Source organism: Lissotriton helveticus, chromosome 4_1, assembly GCF_964261635.1.
Source record: "Lissotriton helveticus chromosome 4_1, aLisHel1.1, whole genome shotgun sequence".
NCBI classification, from domain to species: domain Eukaryota; kingdom Metazoa; phylum Chordata; class Amphibia; order Caudata; family Salamandridae; genus Lissotriton; species Lissotriton helveticus.
The window spans coordinates 2,021,044,443-2,021,066,179 of NC_136063.1; the positions used below are offsets into that span (position 1 = coordinate 2,021,044,443).

The window sequence follows — 21,737 nt, forward strand, 5'->3', positions numbered from 1 at the left end:
TGCGAAGGGTTTGCCACCTCCTTCATTGAGTCAGTAAAATATGAATTGTTTGTGATCACATTCTGGGCACAAAGCATTTAAATATCCATCTACTACTCACTATTAGGAAGGGATGCCCTCAACACTCCCCCTTCTTAATACCGTCTCGCAAACCCTATTTTGCAAGTTGGTAATTAGTTACCAACTCGCAAAATTGAATCAGTACATGTGACAAGGTACTATAGCAGTCGCAAACTGACCGATTCTGTTTGCAGCAGCTAAAACCTGTGTCGTACACGTGGCTAAGTCTGTTGTGATGGTCCTTTCAGTGCCAGGAAACCATTCTTGTATGAACACTTTATAAGACTGTTTTTTAACAGAACAAATTATTGACTTTCCTCCAAAATAAACTGTTACTGCATATTGCAATATGTGTCCTTAGTTGTATGTAAAGCACTTCATTGTTTATTCATTTGCAGCTTTTATTTGCATTTCAAAATGAAGAAAAATTTTCTGAAAATGGCTGGACAGTTTATGAACCCATGTCTGAATATCGTAGACAGGTATGTTAATGAAAATGAGTGTCTCCTTTGTTTGAGCTTTTACATATACTCGCGCTTTGTGGCATCTTTAGTATATCTTATCTCTGGTATGTCACTAGTAATATTTTAATAATTTAGAAAGGACACTGCGTTATCTAGATTCTTAGCCTATTCAACCTTTTGAATGCATTTGAATGGCAAAGACTAAGCTTTATAGAGCATTGTTCTTCACCTCCTTAAGATTTGTAGGTAAATTACTAGATTTTTAAGGTCAAGCGCATGCTCGTTTCTTACCGTCATAGAATGCCTTAGCAGTCATTTCTACAAAGGACATACTTTATCTGAAAATAATCTAGAGATTTTCCTTATTTTACTTTTCAAAATTGATGATGCTTTTTACCAGACTTTAAGTTTAAAATAGGGTATTTTTAAATACTCTTTTTCTACCATGTTGCCAGATAGACTGAACTGTACATTTTCCTGCCTAGAAGCCCAAGCACAGACTGAAGCTCAGACTACTTTTAACGCACCATCCGGTCTGGTGCTATAAATCTTATTAAACATCACTCAGTAGTTCCTTTCCAGTTGAGTACCCTAATATTCTTAGCTTGTATGAGAATGGCTGAGGAATGGGGCCTGGTTGAAAAGCATTTGAGATAACGGAAAGCAGATTTTGTTATAATGATGCTTCCAGTATATCACCCTCTGTCTCCCGGAAGGACTTGAATATGCTTTGCCAGGGGCAGTCCTACTCCTTACAGCTCTCCAGCTCTTCCTCTTCCTCTTGCTAGTCTCCTCTTTATCCAGAACATTTTTTAAAAGGTGGGGTTACAAGTCCAATACTTCTACCCCTTTTGGCCTCTGAAGTAGGCATACTTCAAAGGAAATTCTTTGTTGTCCACAAGATCCTACCTTGCCCTTCCTTGGCTCCGGACACACTACCGGGGGCATTGTGAGAGGCCAGGCACAGCGCTCTTCAGGTGTCAGTGACCACTCCTTCCACCACACTAGCTCAAGAAAGCCCATCAGCCTGGTTATGGGCCATCAGGATATGCAGGACACACCTCAGCTCCCTTTGTGTGACTGTCTAGAGTGAATGCACAAACTGCCCAACTATCAGTCCAAACCAGTGTGGATTCCGCAAGCAGGCAGAGGCACAGAGTGGTAAAACAATAACATGCCCACTTTCTAAAAGTGGCATTTTCAAACACACAATTTAAAAAACATCTTCACAGAAAGATGTGAGTTTAAATTCTGTGTTCAGGGGATCTAAACTCCAAATCCCTATCTCTTCCCAATTGAAAGTTATACTTTTAGATGTTACACGGCAGCTCCAATGATAACCTATGGGGCTCCCTTTGCCCTACCTTCGGGGTGCCTTGCATATAGAAAAAGAGAAGTTTGGGTCTGGAAAGAGGGTTCACTTGCCGGGTCGACATGACAGTTTAAAACTGCACTTGGAGACACTGCAGTGGCAGTCCTGAACCATGTTTGCAGGGCTACTAGTGGGTGGCACAATCAGTTTGGCAGGCCCACTAGTAGTATTTAATTTACAGGCTCTAGTGTGAGAAAGTGGTTCTGACCATATCAGCCTCCTGGATTGTTTGCTTTTTGATCACCTGATTTTGGAACTTTTACTGTGGGAGAGCCTCATAACCTGGGACTCACCCACTGTAAACTCGTGATAAAATGAACTGCGCATGCTTTTTTGCAAGTGTCTGCCTGGTGAGATGAGGGCTCTGCGATGAAGCTAGGTTGAGAGGCACTGGGTGGGTTGCATGTGGACATGTGTGTGCACCAGTGTAAGGGCTGCAAGGGGTTGATTACTGTTGTGAGCAGCCCAGGAGCTGTGTACAGATAGGTTGGAGCAGAAGGGATTATGCAGAGTTGGCAGGTGACATTAAGTAGGCCTTATAATGTTGGGGTACACATGTAAGGAATAGTCAGTGTGCTTTACTGTTTCACTGTAGGAACACTCCATTATACTCCTACGGAAAAGGAGACCACACAGGGTACTTTCAATTCTCTTGGGCCTACAAACTCGAGACACTCACAAAAGTGCACTTTAAATTATGTGAAAATAACCATTCTGCTAAGTAGAAAGGCATATATGTATAACTAATGGGTAATCCAGAAATGTCATATTCCTCTGGCTCAGCTCAGACCCAGAGCCCAGGTCTTGTGTGGCCCTGCCAGGCTGTATTAATTACCTTCCTCCCCAAGCTGTAGCATCAGAGGCCTAGCACCTCCCTGCAAGCATTCCCCAGGGTGAAGGTCTTCTCTCCAGGATGGAGAGATGGGTTGAAGCTGCAGGGCATTAATCTGCAGCCAGCACCCAGACACCAGGCCTGTTTCAGGCCAGGGCTGTGATGTCAGCGAGTGGGAGCAGTGGGCTTTTCAGAGACCATGTGGCATGGAACCCCAGGACGACGTAATCTTGAAGCATCCCCAGAGGTCTGTACAGGAAGGTGGAATCATGGGCATAGAGGTGATGTGGCACTGCATGATAGGCCAGAGGTGCATTCCTGCCAGCACCCTCTGCCCCTCCTTAAAAGGTTTTGCTCAGTAAGAGGATCTCTCTCTGGGATGTGCCCTTGCTGAGGACCACTGGGACTGGAGGCTGACACCATGGGCAGTTGGAAGGAGGAACCCCCTGTTTGTCCCCAGGCCATTTGACTGAGCCTCTGAGGGAGTCCAGGACCAGTAAGAGGCATCCACCTCAGATGCATACTCCTGAACACTCGCTCCGCACGCAAACACGCCGGCGAACTCTGGGACCTGCTTTACGCATCCTCCCCGGATGTCGCCTTCCTGACAGAGACCTGGATGAACAACTCCTCGGCACCTGACATCGCCATCGCCATCCCGGACGGCTACAAGATCAACCGCAGAGACCGCACCAACGGAGTAGGAAGTGGAATCGCCATCATCCACAAGACCACCCTCAAGGTCTCGACCAACTCCGACGGCACCCTCAGCACCGCCGAACACCTGCACTTCCAGATCCACACTGATCCCAATACCACTCTCAGAGGAACCCTGATCTACAGACCCCCCGGACCCTGGCCTAAGTTCCGCGATTTCATCAACGACTTCGCACGCACGCCCTCGTCTCCACGGACTACATCCTCCTCGGAGACCTGAACTTCGAAACCTGAACTTCCACCTCGAGAACAACAACGACACCAACTCCACCAACCTGATCCACAACCTCGCCAATCTCGGTCTCAGACAGCTCGTCACAATGCCCACCTACTCTGCAGGCCACACTCTTGACCCTATCTTCTCCGAAAGCTCCCACGTCTCCTTCATCCACACCATCGAACTCCACTGGACCGACCATCGCAGCATCCACTTCACCTTCCGGAAATCCACCACACACCACCGCACCCAACAGATCCCTGCCGTAGCTGGAGCAAAATCACTGAAGACCAGCTCAACACCGCCCTCACCCAAACCCCACCCACAGACCCCAACGCTGCCGCCAGCAACCTCAGGCGTTGAATCGACGACTGCGCCAACACCCTCGCCCGATTTAAATACATAAATAAATACATTTTTAAAAACGTCCAACAGACGCACCAACAAAAAAGCCAGCTGGTTCTCCGCGGACCTCTAGACCTCCAAACAAACTTGCCAAAAACTAGAGAAGAAATGGCGCCACGAACAGACACCGGAGAACCACGCAGCCCACAAGAACGCCATGCACCAACACCATCACCTCGTCAGATCCGCCAAAAAGACCTTCTTCAAGGACCGCCTCGACAACAACGCACACAACTACAAAGAGCTCTTCAACATCGTGAAGGAACTTTCCAACACCGACATCCCACCATCACTGTGCAACTCACTTGCCTCCTTTTTTTTTTTTTTGCAGAGTTTTATATGGCGCGAACTAGACCCGAACCGAATCAGATATCATAGCGCTTTACACATTTTCCAGTTACGTTACATGAGGACACACTTTCATTTAAGGCACGGGGAGATTAAGTGATTTGCCCAGAATCACAGGAGGTTTTGGCGTCGTTACCGAGACTCTAACCCAGTTCCTCCAGGTCCGAGGTCGAGCGCCCTAGCTGTTAGGCCAACTCCTCTCCCCTTCTTCCATCACAAGATCGCAGACATCCACAACAGCTTCGACAACCAGACCACGACAGCCAACGACACCGCAGACCCCTCGGCCACCACCCACAGCGACCCCCTGCTCACCTGGACTAGCATCAATGACAACGACACCATCAAAATCATGAACAGCATCCACTCCGGCTCCCCGTCAGACCCGTGCCCACACCACATCTTCAACAAAGCCAGCGCCACCATCGCACCCCATCTAGGCAAAGGCCATCAACATCTCCTTCGAGACCGAAACCTTCCCGGGGAGCCGGAAGCACGCCAAGATCAACGCCCTGCTCAAGAAATCCAAGGCAGACCTGAGGGACCTCAAGAACTTACGGCCCATCTCACTGCTCCCATTCCCGGCGAAGGTCATTGAGAAAGCCGTCAACAAACAGCTGACCCGCTACCTCGAAGAGCACAACATACTGGACCCGTCCCAGTCCGGGTTGTGCAGCAACTACAGCACCGAAACGGCCCTCATCACCGCCACTGATGACATCAGGACCCTCTTGGACAACGGCGAGAGCGCAGCCCTCATCCTCCTGGACCTATCGGCCGCCTTAGACACGGTCTTCCACAACACCCTACTCACACGCCTCCACAACTCCGGAATCCGAGACAAAGCACTGGACTGGACCACCTCCGCCTCCCCCATTCTGATCCGAAGCCTCGAAGATCATCTGCGGCGTACCCCAAGGATCATCCCACAGCCCAACGTTGTTCAACATCTACATGGCCCCGCTAGCCCACGTCGCCAGATTGCACAACCACAACATCATCTCCTACGCCGACGACACACAGCTGATCCTCTCCCACACCAAGGACCCCCTCACCTCCAAAACCAACCTCCACGAAGGAATGAGAGCAGTCGCCGAATGGGTGAAGAACAGCCGTCTGAAGCTGAACTCTGACTAGACGGAGGTCCTCATGCTTGGCTCCACCCCCTCAGCCTGGGACGACTCCTGGTGGCCGACCGCCCTGGGAGCAGTACCGATATCCACCGACCACACACACAACTTGGGGTTCATCCTCGACTCGACACTCTCCATGACCAAGCATGTCAACGCCTTCTCATCGTGCTTAAACACCCTCCGCATTCTCCGCAAGATATACAGGTGGATCCCCACTGACACAAGAAGAACGGTCACCCAGGCCCTCGTCAGCATCAGGCTGGACTACGGAAACGCCCTCTACGCGGGAGCCCCGGCCAAACTGCTGAAACGACTGCAACGCATACAGAATGCCTCTGCCCGCTTGATATTCCCCTCGACACAGCCACAACTCACCCCACCTATGAGACCTGCACTGGCTGCACATCAACAAGAGAATCACCTTCAAGCTCCTCACCCATGCACACAAGGTACTCCACGACACCGGACCAGCATACCTTACACCCTCCCCAAGACCTACTAACCATCAGGAGGCTTCTCAAGACCTGGCTTTTTGAGCAGTAGAAGCACCGCAACTCTCCCCCCGCGCCTTGGGACCCTTACGGGGTGAGTAGTGCGCTCTCCAAATTCCTGATTGATTGAGGCATCCTGGGTTTCTGCTCAAGGAGAGAAGCCCAGAGGAGGAACCCAGGTGAAAGTCTGGCACAAGGAGACAGTGAAACCTGCTTCCTGTTGACAACATCCTATTGGAGGCCAGGAGGCAGAAGGAGAGTGCTCGAGGTGGCTAGGGCGGAACACAAGGAGCAAAAAAAGGCCAAAATCAACTAGTTTGGCCCAACGGGGCCCAAGAGATGTCCCTAACATGGTAGGAGAACTTTGACCTCTGATTATCCGATGACCAAGCGTGTGGGGCTCTGCCATCGGTCTCCAATGTGTCCCTGGGGTATGGGTCAGGTTCCGGGGGCTGCCGCTAGAAAAATACAAAGCCGGGGAGAATGAAGTGGCCCCAGAAGCAGAGAAAGTCTTGGAGCGCAAAGCTGGCAGGGGACCCAGGAACCCATCCTTGGGCCCCCAAGAAACTGAGAAAGTTGGGGAGTGCTGTCGCGCCTCCATGAAGGTACCCCAGGGGCTCAGTATCCCATCCTTGGGCCCCGACTAAGATGAAGCTGGGTTGCATCGTCAAACCCCTGTGACGATGCCCCAGAGCCCTGGATCCCATCCCTTGGCCCAACTAAGATGAAGTCGAGGAGCCCAGTCGCGCCCCTGTGAATCTGGATGGGAGCCCGGCACCTGATCCCTGGGTACCGATGGCCGGAGAGACAAGACTAAAGTGCGTCTCACTCCCCTGCGACCGGGGAGAGGGGGGAAATGCCGTCACACTCCCGCAGCACCAGAAGGCCGTCTGAAGCCCCCGCCCATAGGTTCAGGCAGGCCCGAATGAAGGGCTGGTTCCCGTGGAAGCACTCAGGGGTGCTGGCAAATGCGGAGTGCTGGCCAATGCGGGGAGCTGGCGGGAGAGGCCGGGTGTGCTCCCCTAGTTGCCCTCCATCACAAAAACGGCATGCCGGGTGCACAGGTGGTACCGAGCACCCTGAGGAAAAATTAGTCACAGCTCAAAGCTGCTTACCTGATGGCGCTCCAGCTCCGCTCTCCCTGGAGCAGCTGGGGAGTGGCTGCTCTGATATTCACAACTCCCCATAATGCCAGGCAGGTGCATTTCTGTGTGAAACAGCCTATTTCCAGGAAGATGGGGTCACCGTGAAAGGGGAGCTGCAGAGGTAGCGCAGACTCCCCAATCAAAGAATTAGAAAGTCCCCACACTAAGCTTCTGTTGACTGTAAGGCAGTAGCCCCTCAAGGGTATTTGGATGTTTTCAAGGATTCGTAATGCTGGAACCTTTGTTCTACAACTTGGACTGTAAATTAGGGCTACACCCAGGTGTGAGAAGCTTAATATGAGTTATCACAATGGAGACATCTTCTAGGGGTGTAATGGCAGGGGTGTGCAAGTTGTCCCTTAGGGACTAGGTTTCACAAACCTTGTGTTATGCTTAAATGTGATATTTGAATATATGTTGCTATCATCCTTGACAGGGTGCCCGATATATAATTGCATAGTCATGTAATTATGAATGTGAAGCCTTTTAGGGGCTGTAATTGACTTGCCTTATTAACACGCATAGGTATGATAACTACTTTTCACTCCCAATCATGCTTAGACATCTATTCTTGCTACTGCTTTAGTTGAATAACAAGACTGTCAGGCCACTGTGATATAAGTGTGTATACTTTGTCAGTGTCAGGTGCTCTTGGTCAGGGTTATATTTAACTCTGGCATGTGTTCCTATTATGAAATGCTTGTTGAACTAGTGCTATGGGAAGCCACTTGCTAGGTGTCAGTGGTAAGGGCCCTCATTCCAAGTTATGGTCAACCTGTGGCATTTGGGGGCAAGATAATGTTTATACATGTGAGTGGTGGTACTAACTCCCTTCTGTGTGAGGGGTGTGAATGTTTATTCAATGTCATCAAGAAGTATTTCCATCAGCGTATGTATATGTTCGAGGCATGCGGGCTGCTGAATTCAGATCTGTGCATAGATCGCCGCCTAGTGTTGGGTCCGGATGATTGCACATTGTTGTCCTGGAAGAGTCTTCGAAGATAGGTGGCTCCTCCCCTGGACTACAGTGCGCATGGGCATCCTCTCCATCTTCAGATTGTTTTTTTCCGCCATTGGGTTTGGATGTACTTTCTTGACTCAAGTTTTGAATATACATAAAACACTTTTCGCGAGGCCAAAAGGCCTTCGGGGCGTCGGTATTGTCTCTCTTTCGGTGCCCAGTACTTGATCCAGTTCTTCGAACAGGACGTCGAAGGCCGTTTTGCCTTTTTCGACACCTAGGCCCCGACGAACATCGACGATGGAACGGAGCCCGTTCAAGAGATGCCCCGTCTGCAACTCTAAATACCCTCACATTGATGTGCACCCGGTGTGCAATAAATGCCTCTCCCCGGACCACGACGAGGCCAGCTGCATGGCCTGTTCCAAGTTCCGGTCAAAGAAGACACTTCGGCTTCGACGCGCCGCACGGCAGTCGGCCCAGAAAACAGCGCCAGAACCAGAAAATATCTTCGAGGCTGATGACAACGAGGGCGCCGATGAGGAGGATCCTGACCAGCAGTCGGACCCTGCATCGGAGCACGACTCGCACTATAGTGTGGACGAAGAAGAGAACTAAGTCCATGAGGAAGACATCGTCGAGGTAGGAGACGACGCAGAAGCCATCGGAGCCGTCGATGACGACTCGAGCGATGAGCAAGGCCCATCTGCTGTCGCGGGGACCAATACTGACACTATACTCTCTAAGGCTCAGGTTGAGGCATCACCGGAAGTCCTTAGCCAAGATCTTAACCCGCATTCTATAGCCCCGCGTCCAGGCCCGGCTAAGAATACTTCTACGGAGCCATCAGTCAATCAGCCACTTTCAGCGGCGAAATCAAAACCAAAACCGACAGCAACTATATCGAAACCGAAACTGCTGAAGACAGTCCTCAGATCGACAGCCTCAGATTCGTCGGCTCCAATCCAATCTAAAAGTGTCATCAACCCTTCGGGGTCACAAGGGGGCGTCGATCCGAAACACGGGACGCCAAAGCCTGTCTCTGCCGTCAGGCACGTCGCGCTGACGCTGTCGACGTCCACGCCCAAAGATGGCGACACTGGCAAAGGACTCAAGGCTAGGAAGGCTATCGATCTGAAACTTCCAGCCTCGACGCCGATATCCAGCAAGGCCTTCGAGTCGAAAAGTACACACGACCCGAAAGAGCATGTCGCGTCGAAGCAGAAAAGTGTACCTGTTGCGCACCGACAGCTCGAATCGACGCAGGGCCGCAAGCAGCCCAGTGATCCTACAAAGTTGGTCGGATCGAAGACTGCGACACTCTCGAAAAAGGTCGGTTAGTCTCCACTGCTTACGCCACCGATTACATATGGACTGCCCCCCACCGCTTGACCAAAAACCTTTGAGCCACAAAAAAGCACCGACACTACCAAAAAAGCGTCGGTAGTTTAAAGGACTCAGTCCGTTGAGGAGGATGTGATGTTCCAAGCACCCTCCTATGACAATCAGTCGAAACTGTTTATCGACTCAGATTCTGGTAGACTCACCATTTACAAACGGAAAATAGTTCCAGAAAATCCTTTGGAGTTATACAAGATCCCGCTAAAAAGAAAAAGGGACTCGGCAAACTCACCTGTTCTTTTTGAACCTGTGGAGTCCTATGGACAAGACTATTCCTATTCGCCCACACGCACCAATGAGGATATAGGGGAGGGATACGATGAGGATGAGTTCAATTATCCTGCTGACACAGATCAGGATGAACAGCAAACCTGGACTGACCCTGTTGACCCTGGTGAGCCACACACCACGCCTGACACTCAGTCCTACACCGTCAAAACCTCGCCTACTGAAGATACTGCTGCGTTTAATGCTTTGATTGAAAGGGCAGCCAAAAACCATGACGTGGACATGCATGCTGACCCAGTAGAGGAGGACTTTTTGTTTGATACTTTCTCAACTTCGGAAAGATCAGTAAAAACATTGCCTATGCTAAAGGGTGTCCTTAAACACGCTACTGACATTTTCAAGGAGACCACAAGGGCAAGGGTTGTAAACCCAAGGATTGCAAAGAATTACCGGCCTGCACCTGTGGACCCTACGTACATCAAAGGCCAGCTCCCGTTAGACTCCCTCGTGGTGGCTAATGCTCGTAAAAGGGCAAACTCTCAAACAAGTGGTGATGCTCCCCCTCCGGACAAAGAATCCAAAATCTTTGAAGCATCTGGCAAGCGAGTAGCGGCTCAAGCAGCAAATGTTTGGAGGATCTCCAATACACAGGCCCTATTAGCCAGATATGATAGGGCGCACTACGACGCGTTAGAGCAGCTACTACAACACCTGCCTGAGGCTTATAAGGAGGGAGCAGAAATGCTAATACAGGAGGGAAAATTTATTTCCAATGCATCCATCAAGTGTGCGCTAGATGCAGCAGACACGGCAGCTAGGGCCATAAACACAAGTGTGATGCTTGGGAGGCATGCCTGGCTTCGCATCTCTGGTTTTAAGCTCGAGATACAAACTACTTTACTCAACCAGCCGGTTAACCCTGATTTTCTCTTTGGTCCTCATGTAGACATAACCCTTGAGAAAATTAAAAAGGACACTGAGACAGCAAAATCCATGGGGGCTCTGCAGTCACAACTGTTCAGGGGCGGTTCCTTTCGTCGCTTCAGTAACAGGGGAGCCTCCAGAGGTCAAGCATCACAGCAAGCCCAATACAACAAAGGGGGCACTCAGACCACCTATAACAAGAACTATAGGGGTGGATATCGTGGGAACAGCACCAAAGGCAGAGGACGCGTAAATAATAATGCCAGATCCTCTGCCACCAATAAACAGTGACGTCTTGTCACTGCCCCCAGACCATATAACACCGGTCGGGGGAAGACTTCAGCAGTTCCTGCCAGTTTGGGAAGGCATAACCACAGACAGGTGGGTGAGAGAACTTATCCAATACGGCTATTGTCTAGAACTAACCTCCACTCCACCCAACATACCCCCAAGGCACCGTCCTATGTCCGCAGAGCACATGCACTTATTGCAGCACGAAGTACTCTGCATGCTGCAAAAAGGGGCCATGGAACTCGTGCCTTTAAAAGAGCAGGGTACAGGGGTGTACTCACTGTACTTCTTAATTCCAAAAAAGGGCGGGTCTCTCAGGCCCATTCTAGACCTCAGACCCCTGAACCAGTACATCTTGTCAGAACATTTTCACATGCTGACTTTACATCAAGTTCTACCATTGCTCAGTCAGGGGGACTTCTGTAGTAGGGGATCTCTGTGTATAGTCATAATCTAGTGAATAGTCCCGCCCATGTGCGAGGACCCCGGCAATCAAAAATAATCTCTTAAGTTGTCAAAAAAATTGCAGAACTGCAAAGACACTTAAGAGAAAATTTAAAGACAAATAATGCAGCCTATATTCACAGGCTACACTGTCCAGTACTTCAACTAGAAATTCCACCAAAAATCCACAAACAGCAAAGCCTGTCCAGATTTCCCTTGCTTTTACTGCAAAACCCCTCAGAATGATAGAGAGGAAGGCCTGGACAGACAAGCCCCATAGGCTGCCATTATGTGGTTTAAATAGGATACTGTGCCTTTAAGAGAATCTTCCAGAACTTTCTCCTAGTATCCCAGAATGCATAGCAGGTCCAACTTACTTTCAGTTCTTTTTTCCGGCTCCTGCTTACAGGACCCTGTGCATTGAGCTCCCCCTTTGTCAAGGGTTTATTGGATTTTTTTGACACTTTTTGGTTTAAAGTGTTCTCATTTGATTCTTGGTGTTGCCTTTCACTTCTGTGTGTGTTTGTTCAGGCTTTTAGGGATCTAAAAGGCCTGCTTTGTTCAACAAGTGCCCAGCATGTGGAAGGAAGAAGGCCAAGACTGATCCACACGACGTCTGCATTATTTGCCTCCCTGCTGAACATGTCCCTGAGGATTGTGACATCTGCCAGGCCTTTTCTACAAGGACCCTGAGGGAAAGACAGAAGATTAGGCTCCAAGGCCTAGAAGAGAGGCGTCTGCAGGCTGCAGGTGGGTCTGGGCAGGCTGGGAAGGCTCCCTCTGCCCCTGCTGAGGCCTCTGGGGGGCTCCCCAGAGGCAGGAAGACCAGCAAAAGGTCCCGGTCTCCGTCGACGTCGATAGCATCGACGACGACGTCGAGAGGGATGACGACGGTGTGTTCCCCTTCTCCCCGGGGTTCTGGGTCGAGACAGCGTGGAAGATCGACGTCGAGAGGCCTGGCCAGGCCGCCGTCGAAGTCACCGGCGGCGTCGTCGACGTCGAGGCATCGCCGTCGGCGCAGACACCGGCGCTCGCCGTCGAGGCGACACCGCCGGTCGCCGTCGACCAGTTAGACGTCGAGGGGCTCCTCGGCGTCGAGGACCGCGAGGAAGCGGTCATCAAGGAAGAAGGGTCGACGCTCGCCGTCGAGATCTGACCGCTCGTCGTCGAGGGGGCGACGATCGACGTCGAGGAAGAGACACTCGACGTCGAGAAGACGGCATTCGACGCCAGAGTCAAGGGATCGCCGTTCCACGCCTGAAAAACGACGCTCGACGTCGAGCAGGAAGAGATCGGCGTCGCCTAGGATCTCAACTTCCTCTAAGAGGCGCAGGAGGGATTCTGGCGCCAAAAGTCACGCTGGATCTGATGGAGGACGTAAGAGGCGTCGTTCACGCTCTGGAGGGTCTGGATCAAAGGCCCCTTCCTCCAAGAAGTCATCGGGCACGAGGTACTCGGTGGTATATACGCCTACCAGGCCTGTGACCCCTCCTCCTCTACCGAAGGAGGCTCCTCCGGCTAAGCCGCCGCTCCCCTCCATGCCTCCGCCTTCTCCGGCGGGGCAGCCTCTGCCGCCTATCCCTCCTCATAGACCACCGAGGTCGGTGTCCCTGCCTCTGCTTCCGACACCTCCTAAGGGTACGCCTACCCCGAAACCCCAGGAGAGGCCGCGGAAGACTCCTCCGCGGAAACCGGTGGAGCGCCCACGCGATGGGAGATCGCGCTCCCGCTCCGGGAGAAGGGACCGTTCGCGTCGCAGGTCTTCGACCCGATCTAGACGGCGCCACAGGAGACACAGGTCTCGGTCACGGACCAGGTCATCTGGGACCAGGGACTACTCCCCGACCTTGTCGGATTCACCGGACACGAGGGTTTCACCGGTCGACGATCTGGTGTCCTTCCAGGACGTGCTGCTACGGGGTGCGGCGAAATTGGGCATTACTCTGACGGTGCCCACTCCGAAGACTTCGGTCATCTTCGAGACGCTCCACCAGAAGCATTTGTCTCGGCCGTTACTACCGCTGGTGCCGGGCCTGGAAGAACCAGCCCTGGACCTCTTCCTCACGCCAGCAGTGACTAAGGCAGCACCTTCCAGGCTACAGAAGAAATACCGGGCTCCTGACTCGGACCCGGCCTTTCTGAGGCTGGAGCCTCCTCCAGACTCGGTGATTGTGACAGCGGCGCGCAAACAACATGCCACCACGCCTTCCTCCACAGTTCCGCCAGACAAGGAATCAAGGTGGTTGGATTCCTCTGGTAGAAGAGTTTGTGGGACCTCAGCGACCTCAATGAAGGCAGCTAGTGCCACTGCCTTGTTGGGTCGGTATGACAGAGCCCTCTGGGAATCGCTTCAACAATTTGTGGAACTTCTTCCGCGGGACAAGCGGGAAGACTTCCAGGAGGTGCTTAACGAAGGGATGTTGGTGTCGAACCAAATCATCAGCGCTGCAGCTGACTCTTCTCTTCTGGCTGCGCATGGTTTCTGCCACGGAATAAACCAGCGACGACATGCATGGCTCCGCCTTACGTCTTTGAAACCGGACGCTCAGCAGAGGGTTGCTAATCTGCCATTCTCTGGCGAAACCCTGTTCGGGAAGCACGCGGACGATGAGATGCCCCGCATGAAGGCGGAAGCTGAAACGCTCACGGCGGTGGGCTTGGAGAAACCCAAGGAGACCAAGAAGACGTACCGCCCGTTCCAACGGCGGTTCGGTGGTCAAGGCAGAGGGCGTGGCCAATCTTCTGGACAACAGCAGCAACAACAACAGCAGCTGTTCAGAAGACCATTCCAGAAACGCCAGAAGGGCAGAGGAGGCCATCAGTCGGCACCAGCGACTAAGGGCCAGGCCGGGTCTAGGCCCTGAGCACTTACTTCCCCGTCAACTGTTACCCGCTCCGGTGGGGGGAAGCATTCAATCTTTTCTGGCAGAGTGGAGAAAAATTACTCAGGACAAGTGGGTGCTGAATATTGTTTGCAATGGATACAGTCTTCGGTTCATCAGCCCTCCCCCATCGATTCCTCCGGCCGGCTCACAGTATCAGCTGCGAGAGCTCCAGGCGGAGGCCGATATCCTGTTAAGGAAAAGGGCGATCGAAGTCGTACCTCTGTCTCAAAGAGGAAGAGGTCTGTACTCCCGGTTCTTTCTGGTTCGAAAAAAGGACAAGAACGAGTTCAGGCCCATTCTGGATTTGCGACAAGCAAACAAGTGGATTCGCAGAGAAAAGTTTCGCATGCTGTCGTTGCATCAGATTTATCCTCAGCTGCAACGGGGAGACTGGCTGTGTGCCATCGACCTCCAGGATGCTTACTTCCATGTGCCCATTGCACACAAACACAGGAAGTTCCTGCGGTTCCACGTCGGCGCCAATCACTATCAATACACAGTACTGCCCTTCGGACTGAAGTCTGCGCCGAGAACATTCTCAAAGTGCATGGCTGTGGTAGCAGCACACCTAAGGAAGAACAAGGTGTTTGTCTACCCGTACCTGGACGACTGGTTGATCAAGGCCTCCTCCTTCACGGAAGCGCAAGCACACTTCCAGAAGACGTGCGTTCTATTGAACAGGCTGGGGTTGCACATCAACATGACCAAGTCGGTTCCGACTCCAGTCCAGTGCATTCAGTACTTGGGAGCCTCCATCGATACGCTGTCAGCAAGCGTGTCTCCTTCGGAGGAGCGACGATTATCACTGCTTCGGAAGGCTCAGGCTCTCATGGCCGCTCCATCCACGTCAGTGAGAACGGTGTCTTCTCTACTGGGATCAATGGCCTCTTGCATCTTCCTGACGCCACATGCGCGGCTGCACATGAGACCGCTGCAGGAGTGCTTGGAAGATCAGTGGGACCAGAGGAGAGGATCTTGGGACGACAAGATACGACTGTCTCTACATGCTCTTCAGTCTCTGAAGTGGTGGTGCTCAGCGGAGAATCTCCTCAGAGGGGTTCCCTTCCACAAGGACATTCCCATTCAGGTTGTCGTGACGGATGCTTCTCTCCAGGGCTGGGGAGCGCATTCCGGAGACCTACAGATTCAAGGGACGTGGTCACCGATGGAGTCCACGTACCACATCAATTTCCTGGAACTCAGAGCTGTTCACTTGGCACTGAAGGCTTTTCATCCATCCTTCCGGACCGACTCTCTACTTGTGCAGACGGACAATACGACCACAATGTATTACCTCAACAAGCAGGGAGGATCGAGGTCACGCACCCTGTCGCAGGAGGCACAGGCGATCTGGCGCTGGCTTCTGGCTCGAGGACTGACGATAACGGCTACCCATCTGCCAGGTGTGCAGAATGTTCAGGCAGACGCACTGAGCAGACTGATTCAGGAAAACCACGAATGGGTCATAAACGACGAAGTACTAGGAGAAGTCTTCGCAAGGTGGGGAACTCCAGACGTAGATCTGTTCGCCACCGCCGAAAACAGCAAATGCCGAGACTTCGCCTCCAGGTACTACCAGCCAGGGACGCTGGGGAACGCGTTATGGATCGACTGGTCGAACAGCTTTCTGTACGCTTTTCCACCCATTCCCCTGATTCCGACGGTTCTCATCAAGTTGTCCCAGTCCAGGGCTCGGATGATACTGATTGCCCCGGAATGGCCCAGACAGTGGTGGTTCACGGACCTGCTTCATCGGTCTCTACTTCCTCATATTCAGCTGCCGTGCAGGCCGGACCTTCTCACGAAGTTCGGGGGGCTGATGTTGCACCCCAACCTCTCGTCGTTGAGTTTGGCAGCATGGCTCCTGAGTTAGTACAGTATGGTCATCTGAATCTTCCTGCAGATTGTATGGACATACTGAAGGAGTCTAAGAGACCTTCCACTAGGACTTCCTATGCTTACAAGTGGAAGAGATTTTGTATCTGGTGTCAGTCTAAGAACTATGATCCGACGACTTGTAAGGAAGATGTCATCCTTCCTTATCTTCTACAGTTGGCGCAGTCTGGCCTTAATGTCCACTCTATTAAGGTTCATCTTGCTGCTTTGACTGCCTACAGGAAATGCCCTTCACAGACTTCCTTCTTCCAGATCCCTGTGATCAAAGATTTTTTGGAAAGCTTGAAGAAAGTGTTCCCTCCTGTCAGGCTTCCTTCGCCTTCATGGGAATTGAACGTGGTGCTGTCCAGATTGATGAAGGAGCCTTTTGAACCTATTCATAAGGCTTCGTTGCAGCACCTGTCCTGGAAGGCGGCGTTCCTCGTGGCCATTACATCGGCCCGCAGGGTGAGTGAAATTCAGGCGCTGTGTTGCCAAGAACCTTATACTGTATTTCATGCTGCTAAGGTTGTTATGCGTACTCACCCTAAATTTCTTCCCAAGGTTATTTCTGATTTTCATGTTAACCAGACCATAACTTTGCCTACGTTTTTTCAGAATCCTTCATCTCCAGCGGAGAGGTCCTTACATTCCCTGGATGTTAGGAGGGTGTTGAAATGTTATCTTGATAAGACCAAAGATATTCGTAGGTCTGACCAATTGTTTGTCAATTATGGATCAGTCAGGACGGGTCTTGCGACCTCTAAGCAGTCTATCTCTAGGTGGATTGTGTCCTGCATACAGCTATGTTACCAAAAAGCTAATAAGACCTTAGGGGGTAAGCCTAAGGCTCATTCCACCAGGGGCAAAGCTGCCACGACAGCCTTGCTCCGTAATGTTCCGATTGCAGAAATATGCAAGGCGGCCACTTGGAAGTCGGTTCATACCTTTGCTAAGCATTACTGCCTGGACACTGATGCCAGGGCAGATGCTCAAGTTGGACAGGCTTCGCTGCGAAATCTGTTCGCACAATAGTGGTGTTAATTCTCTCTTATCCACCGCCGCTTTGGTGTGGGGATGGGCTTGCCATTCTATTCACTAGATTATGACTATACACAGAGATCCCCTACTACAGAAGGAGTAGTTTCTGTCCTGTAACTCCAGTTCTGTAGTAGGGGTATCTCTGTTATAGTCATAAGCGCCCTCCCGCTTCCCCGGTGGGGAGAGAGAGAAAATTTTCCTTTACGGAATGCGACAGGTCTGGGCGTGTTACGCCTTCAAAAAGAACTGAAAGTAAGTTGGACCTGCTATGCATTCTGGGATACTGGGAGAAAGTTCTGGAAGATTCTCTTAAAGGCACAGTATCCTATTTAAACCACATAATGGCAGCCTATGGGGCTTGTCTGTCCAGGCCTTCCTCTCTATCATTCTGAGGGGTTTTGCAGTAAAAGCAAGGGAAATCTGGACAGGCTTTGCTGTTTGTGGATTTTTGGTGGAATTTCTAGTTGAAGTACTGGACAGTGTAGCCTGTGAATATAGGCTGCATTATTTGTCTTTAAATTTTCTCTTAAGTGTCTTTGCAGTTCTGCAATTTTTTTGACAACTTAAGAGATTATTTTTGATTGCCGGGGTCCTCGCACATGGGCGGGACTATTCACTAGATTATGACTATAACAGAGATACCCCTACTACAGAACTGGAGTTACAGGACAGAAACTACTCCTTCCTAGCAACCCTAGACCTAAAACACGCATATTTCCACATTCCCATTCACCCAGGACACAGGAAATATCTCAGGTTCACCATAAACAACCAGCATTACCAGTTCAAGGTCCTGCCTTTCGGGGTCTCTACTGCCCCCAGGGTGTTCACCAAGTGCTTGGCGACAGTGGCTGCGCACCTTCGGAGACAACACATCCATGTCTATCCTTATCTGGACGACTGGCTTGTTCAGGCAAAATCAGCCCAGCAATGTGCCAGCCACATGTCCAGCACGATTCACCTCCTACACAGTCTAGGATTTTCACTAAATTACCCGAAATCACACCTTCAACCCGCACATGTACAACAGTACCTGGGTGCGACAATCAACACTCTGACAGCGACAGCGCAACCAAACTCTGCCAGAGTCAACAGCATGCAATTGCTCATTCAAAAATTCAGGCCCCAACACTCGCTCCCAGCGCAGGTATTCATGCAGCTGATAGGTATGATGGCCTCCTGCATCTTTATAGTCCCTCACGCAAGGCTACACATGTGTCCGCTTCAGGAGTGCTTGGCACGACAGTGGAACCAGGCTCAAGGACATCTGAAAGACCTAGTGTTGGTGACCGGTTGTGCATACAACTCTCTGCATTGGTGGAACACACAAAACCTTTGCAGGGGACGACCGTTCCAAGAGCCTGTACCACAGATAGTGCTAACGACGGACGCATCTCTCCAGGGTTGGGGAGCGCATGTCCTTCATTATACAGTGCAGGGACTATGGACGGCGCAGCAGCAAAAGATGCATATAAACCTGTTGGAGCTTATGGCAATCTTCATGGCGATGAAGGCCTTCAGACTGCATTTGTGCAACAAAGTCGTGCTGATCCGGACGGACAACATGACTGCCATGTATTACATCCAGAAGCAGGGAGGCACGCACTCTCCACAATTGTCTCATCTAGCCCAGAGCATGTGGAAGTGGGCCATTCAATGAAACATGTTCCTCATGGCGGAACATCTCCCAGGCAAGGACAACCAGATGGAGGACCTGCTCAGCAGGCACAGCCACCAGATGCACGAGTGGGAGATACACCCCTCGGTGCTCCAACCATATTTCCAGCAGTGGGGTCATCCAGAGATAGACCTATTCGCCACAAAGGAAAACGCAAAATGCCAAACCTTCGCCGCCAGGTTCCCACACCCGCAGTCTCAGGGTAATGCGATGTGGATGAACTGGTCAGGCAGATTTGCGTACGCTTTTCCTCCAGCACCGCTCATACCGCTAGTGGCACGCAAACTGCGGCAGCACTCCATGACGCTCATCCTAGTTGCTCCAATGTGGGCAAGGCAAGCGTGGTACACCACGTTCCTAGAACTTTCAGTGGGGCCTCACCAACGGCTGCGCCTCAAGCCCAGTCTCCTCACTCAGAACCGTGGAGACATTCAGCACCCAGATCCGCAACAGTTGAGCCTTGCAATATGGCTCCTGAGGTCATAGAGTTTGGCTACCTCAACCTGCAAACCTGACTGCATGAACATCATCAAGGAGACAAGAAGACCTACAACCAGGGCATGCTATGCGGCCAAATGGAAGCGATTTGTCATTTACTGTTCCAATAATGACATAAATCCGCTAGATGCATCCACGCAATACATTATATGTTATTTGTTGCATCTATGCAGATGCAATCTGGCATATAGTTCCATTAGGATACATTTAACCGCAATGGCAGCTTATCTTCAAAACAGGCAGCATCTTTCTCTTTTCAGGGTGCCAGCTATTAAAGCTTTTATGGAAGGTCTCAAAAGAGTGATTCCTCCCAGACACCCTCCTTCACCTGTCTGGAATCTAAACATAGTTCTCACCAGACTAATGGGACCACCCTTTGAACCTCTTCACTCTTGTGAGATACAGTTTCTGACATGAAAAATGGCTTTTCTAGTGGCAATCACATCGCTAAGAAGAGTTAGTGAGATTCAAGCCCTAACTATTCAAGAGCCTTTCATACAGATTCATGCTAATCGGGTGGTGCTGCGTACCAACCCTAAATTCATGCCTAAGGTGGTGTCGCACTTCCACATTAACCAAACCCTAGAACTGCCCGTTTTCTTCCCAAATCCAGACTCCGTGGCAGACCGAGCACTGCACACGTTAGATGTTAAAAGAGCTGTCCTGTATTACATAGACAGTACCAAGGATTTCAGGAAAACTATGCAACTATTTGTTGCCTTCTCTCCACAACACAAAGGCAACCCCATTTCCAAATCAGGTATAGCGAGATGGATTGTTAAGTGCATACAGATATGTTATCAAAAGGCTAAACGCACATTAACAGTTCCCCCAAGAGCGCATTCCACACGCAAGTTAGGGGCATCCATGGCTTTCCTAGGTAACATTCCTCTAGAGGATATATGTAGAGCAGCCACATGGACCACCATACATACATTTACCAAACACTACTGCGTGTATGTACACTCCAAACAGCAAGCTGCTGTAGGACAGGCTGTTCTCAGAACTCTTTTTCAGACTGCTGCAGCTGGCACGGGCAACCGCCGCTAAGGAGGTAACTGCTATTTATTCTATGCACAGATATGAATTCAGCAGCCCACATGCCTCGAACGGAATATGCTACTTACCAGTATGCATCTGTTCTTGGCATGTAGGGCTGCTGACATTCATATCAGTCATTTATTGAGTGTTCTTATTGCGTATCTGTGAATGGTGTTTACTACCCCACACCATCTGCCTTGAGTAGAGGGCCTTGGACTGCTCTGCAGTTCTACCCTCAGAGTCCAGCGCTGCAGTGGGGTGTTTGGTTTCCAGTGAAGGACACATGTATACCCATTATTTGTGCAGGCCACACAACTAATGTCTCGTTTTCCTACACCTGCGCTCACACAGTGCACTTTACTTGAAACTTACCAGTAAATCATATATGACAATCATGGAAAACCAATTTCCAATAGAATTTTGATAGAGAGCATGGGCACTGGATTAGCAGAGGTAAAGTGCCCAGAGTCCAATAAAAACAGGTCCAAAAAAATGAGGGTAAAGACCAACAATCACTTTTTTAACCTCAAACGTTTGGGCATGTTGTAAAAATGCAGAACCTTTCGTCATACCAATTTGTATTCATTAGATTTTTAGACACCGCAAACAAAATAAGAAATATTTAACACTGATTAGTAAATTGCAAAAACTGCCATGAAGAAACCATGTTTTGCAAAATATTGGGTATTTCCTTGGGTTCCTCTGCAGAATCCATAAACCATACATAACTTTACAATCCCCAACATGTGGGGCACGGACGGAATGGAGGATATATATTTGGCCAGGAGAAAGGTGTGAAAGCTTAAGCCTAATGCTCCAAATATATAAAATAAAAAAAGCACTGCACTGGATGTTGGAGGGGACCCTCAGCTCCTAAGGTGTAAACATTGATGCAGAACAAATGCATAGCTTGCAAAATTGGTTGACTTGCGCTAAACTAGATGTTGCTCACCGCCACCAAATGTTCTTTCAAATACTCAGCCTCTAGGAAGCCTAGCCTTCTTGCTTTGGTTAAAGTTACATGTAGGTTGTACCTCAAATTGTTTTTCTTTTAATTACCTCTATCTGAAATAAGTACATTATGTTCGTTTGAAATTATTTCTAAGATATGTTTGTTTTCTTATGCTCTCAGGGTCTGCCGAACCTCAAGTGGAGAGTAACGTTTGCAAATGATAATTATGAGCTGTGTGATACATACCCATCAATGCTGGTTGTGCCTTATAACACTAATGAAGACGATCTCCGTCGAGTTGCAGTTTTTAGGTCCAGAAACAGAATTCCAGTGA

At 50.4% G+C, this 21,737-nt stretch overlaps 1 protein-coding gene across 4 annotated transcripts in view; it reads left to right on the forward strand.

Annotated features, from left to right (window-relative positions):
* MTM1 (myotubularin 1) overlaps window positions 1-21,737 on the forward strand; it is a 739,022-nt gene that overhangs the window by 314,017 nt on the left and 403,268 nt on the right. For all 4 annotated transcript variants that reach the window (XM_078688643.1, XM_078688645.1, XM_078688646.1 and 1 more), the window contains exons 7-8: window positions 459-542; window positions 21,584-21,733. In XM_078688643.1, coding sequence (XP_078544769.1) covers window positions 459-542; window positions 21,584-21,733 — 234 coding nt within the window. The remainder of the gene's footprint in view (window positions 1-458; window positions 543-21,583; window positions 21,734-21,737) is intronic.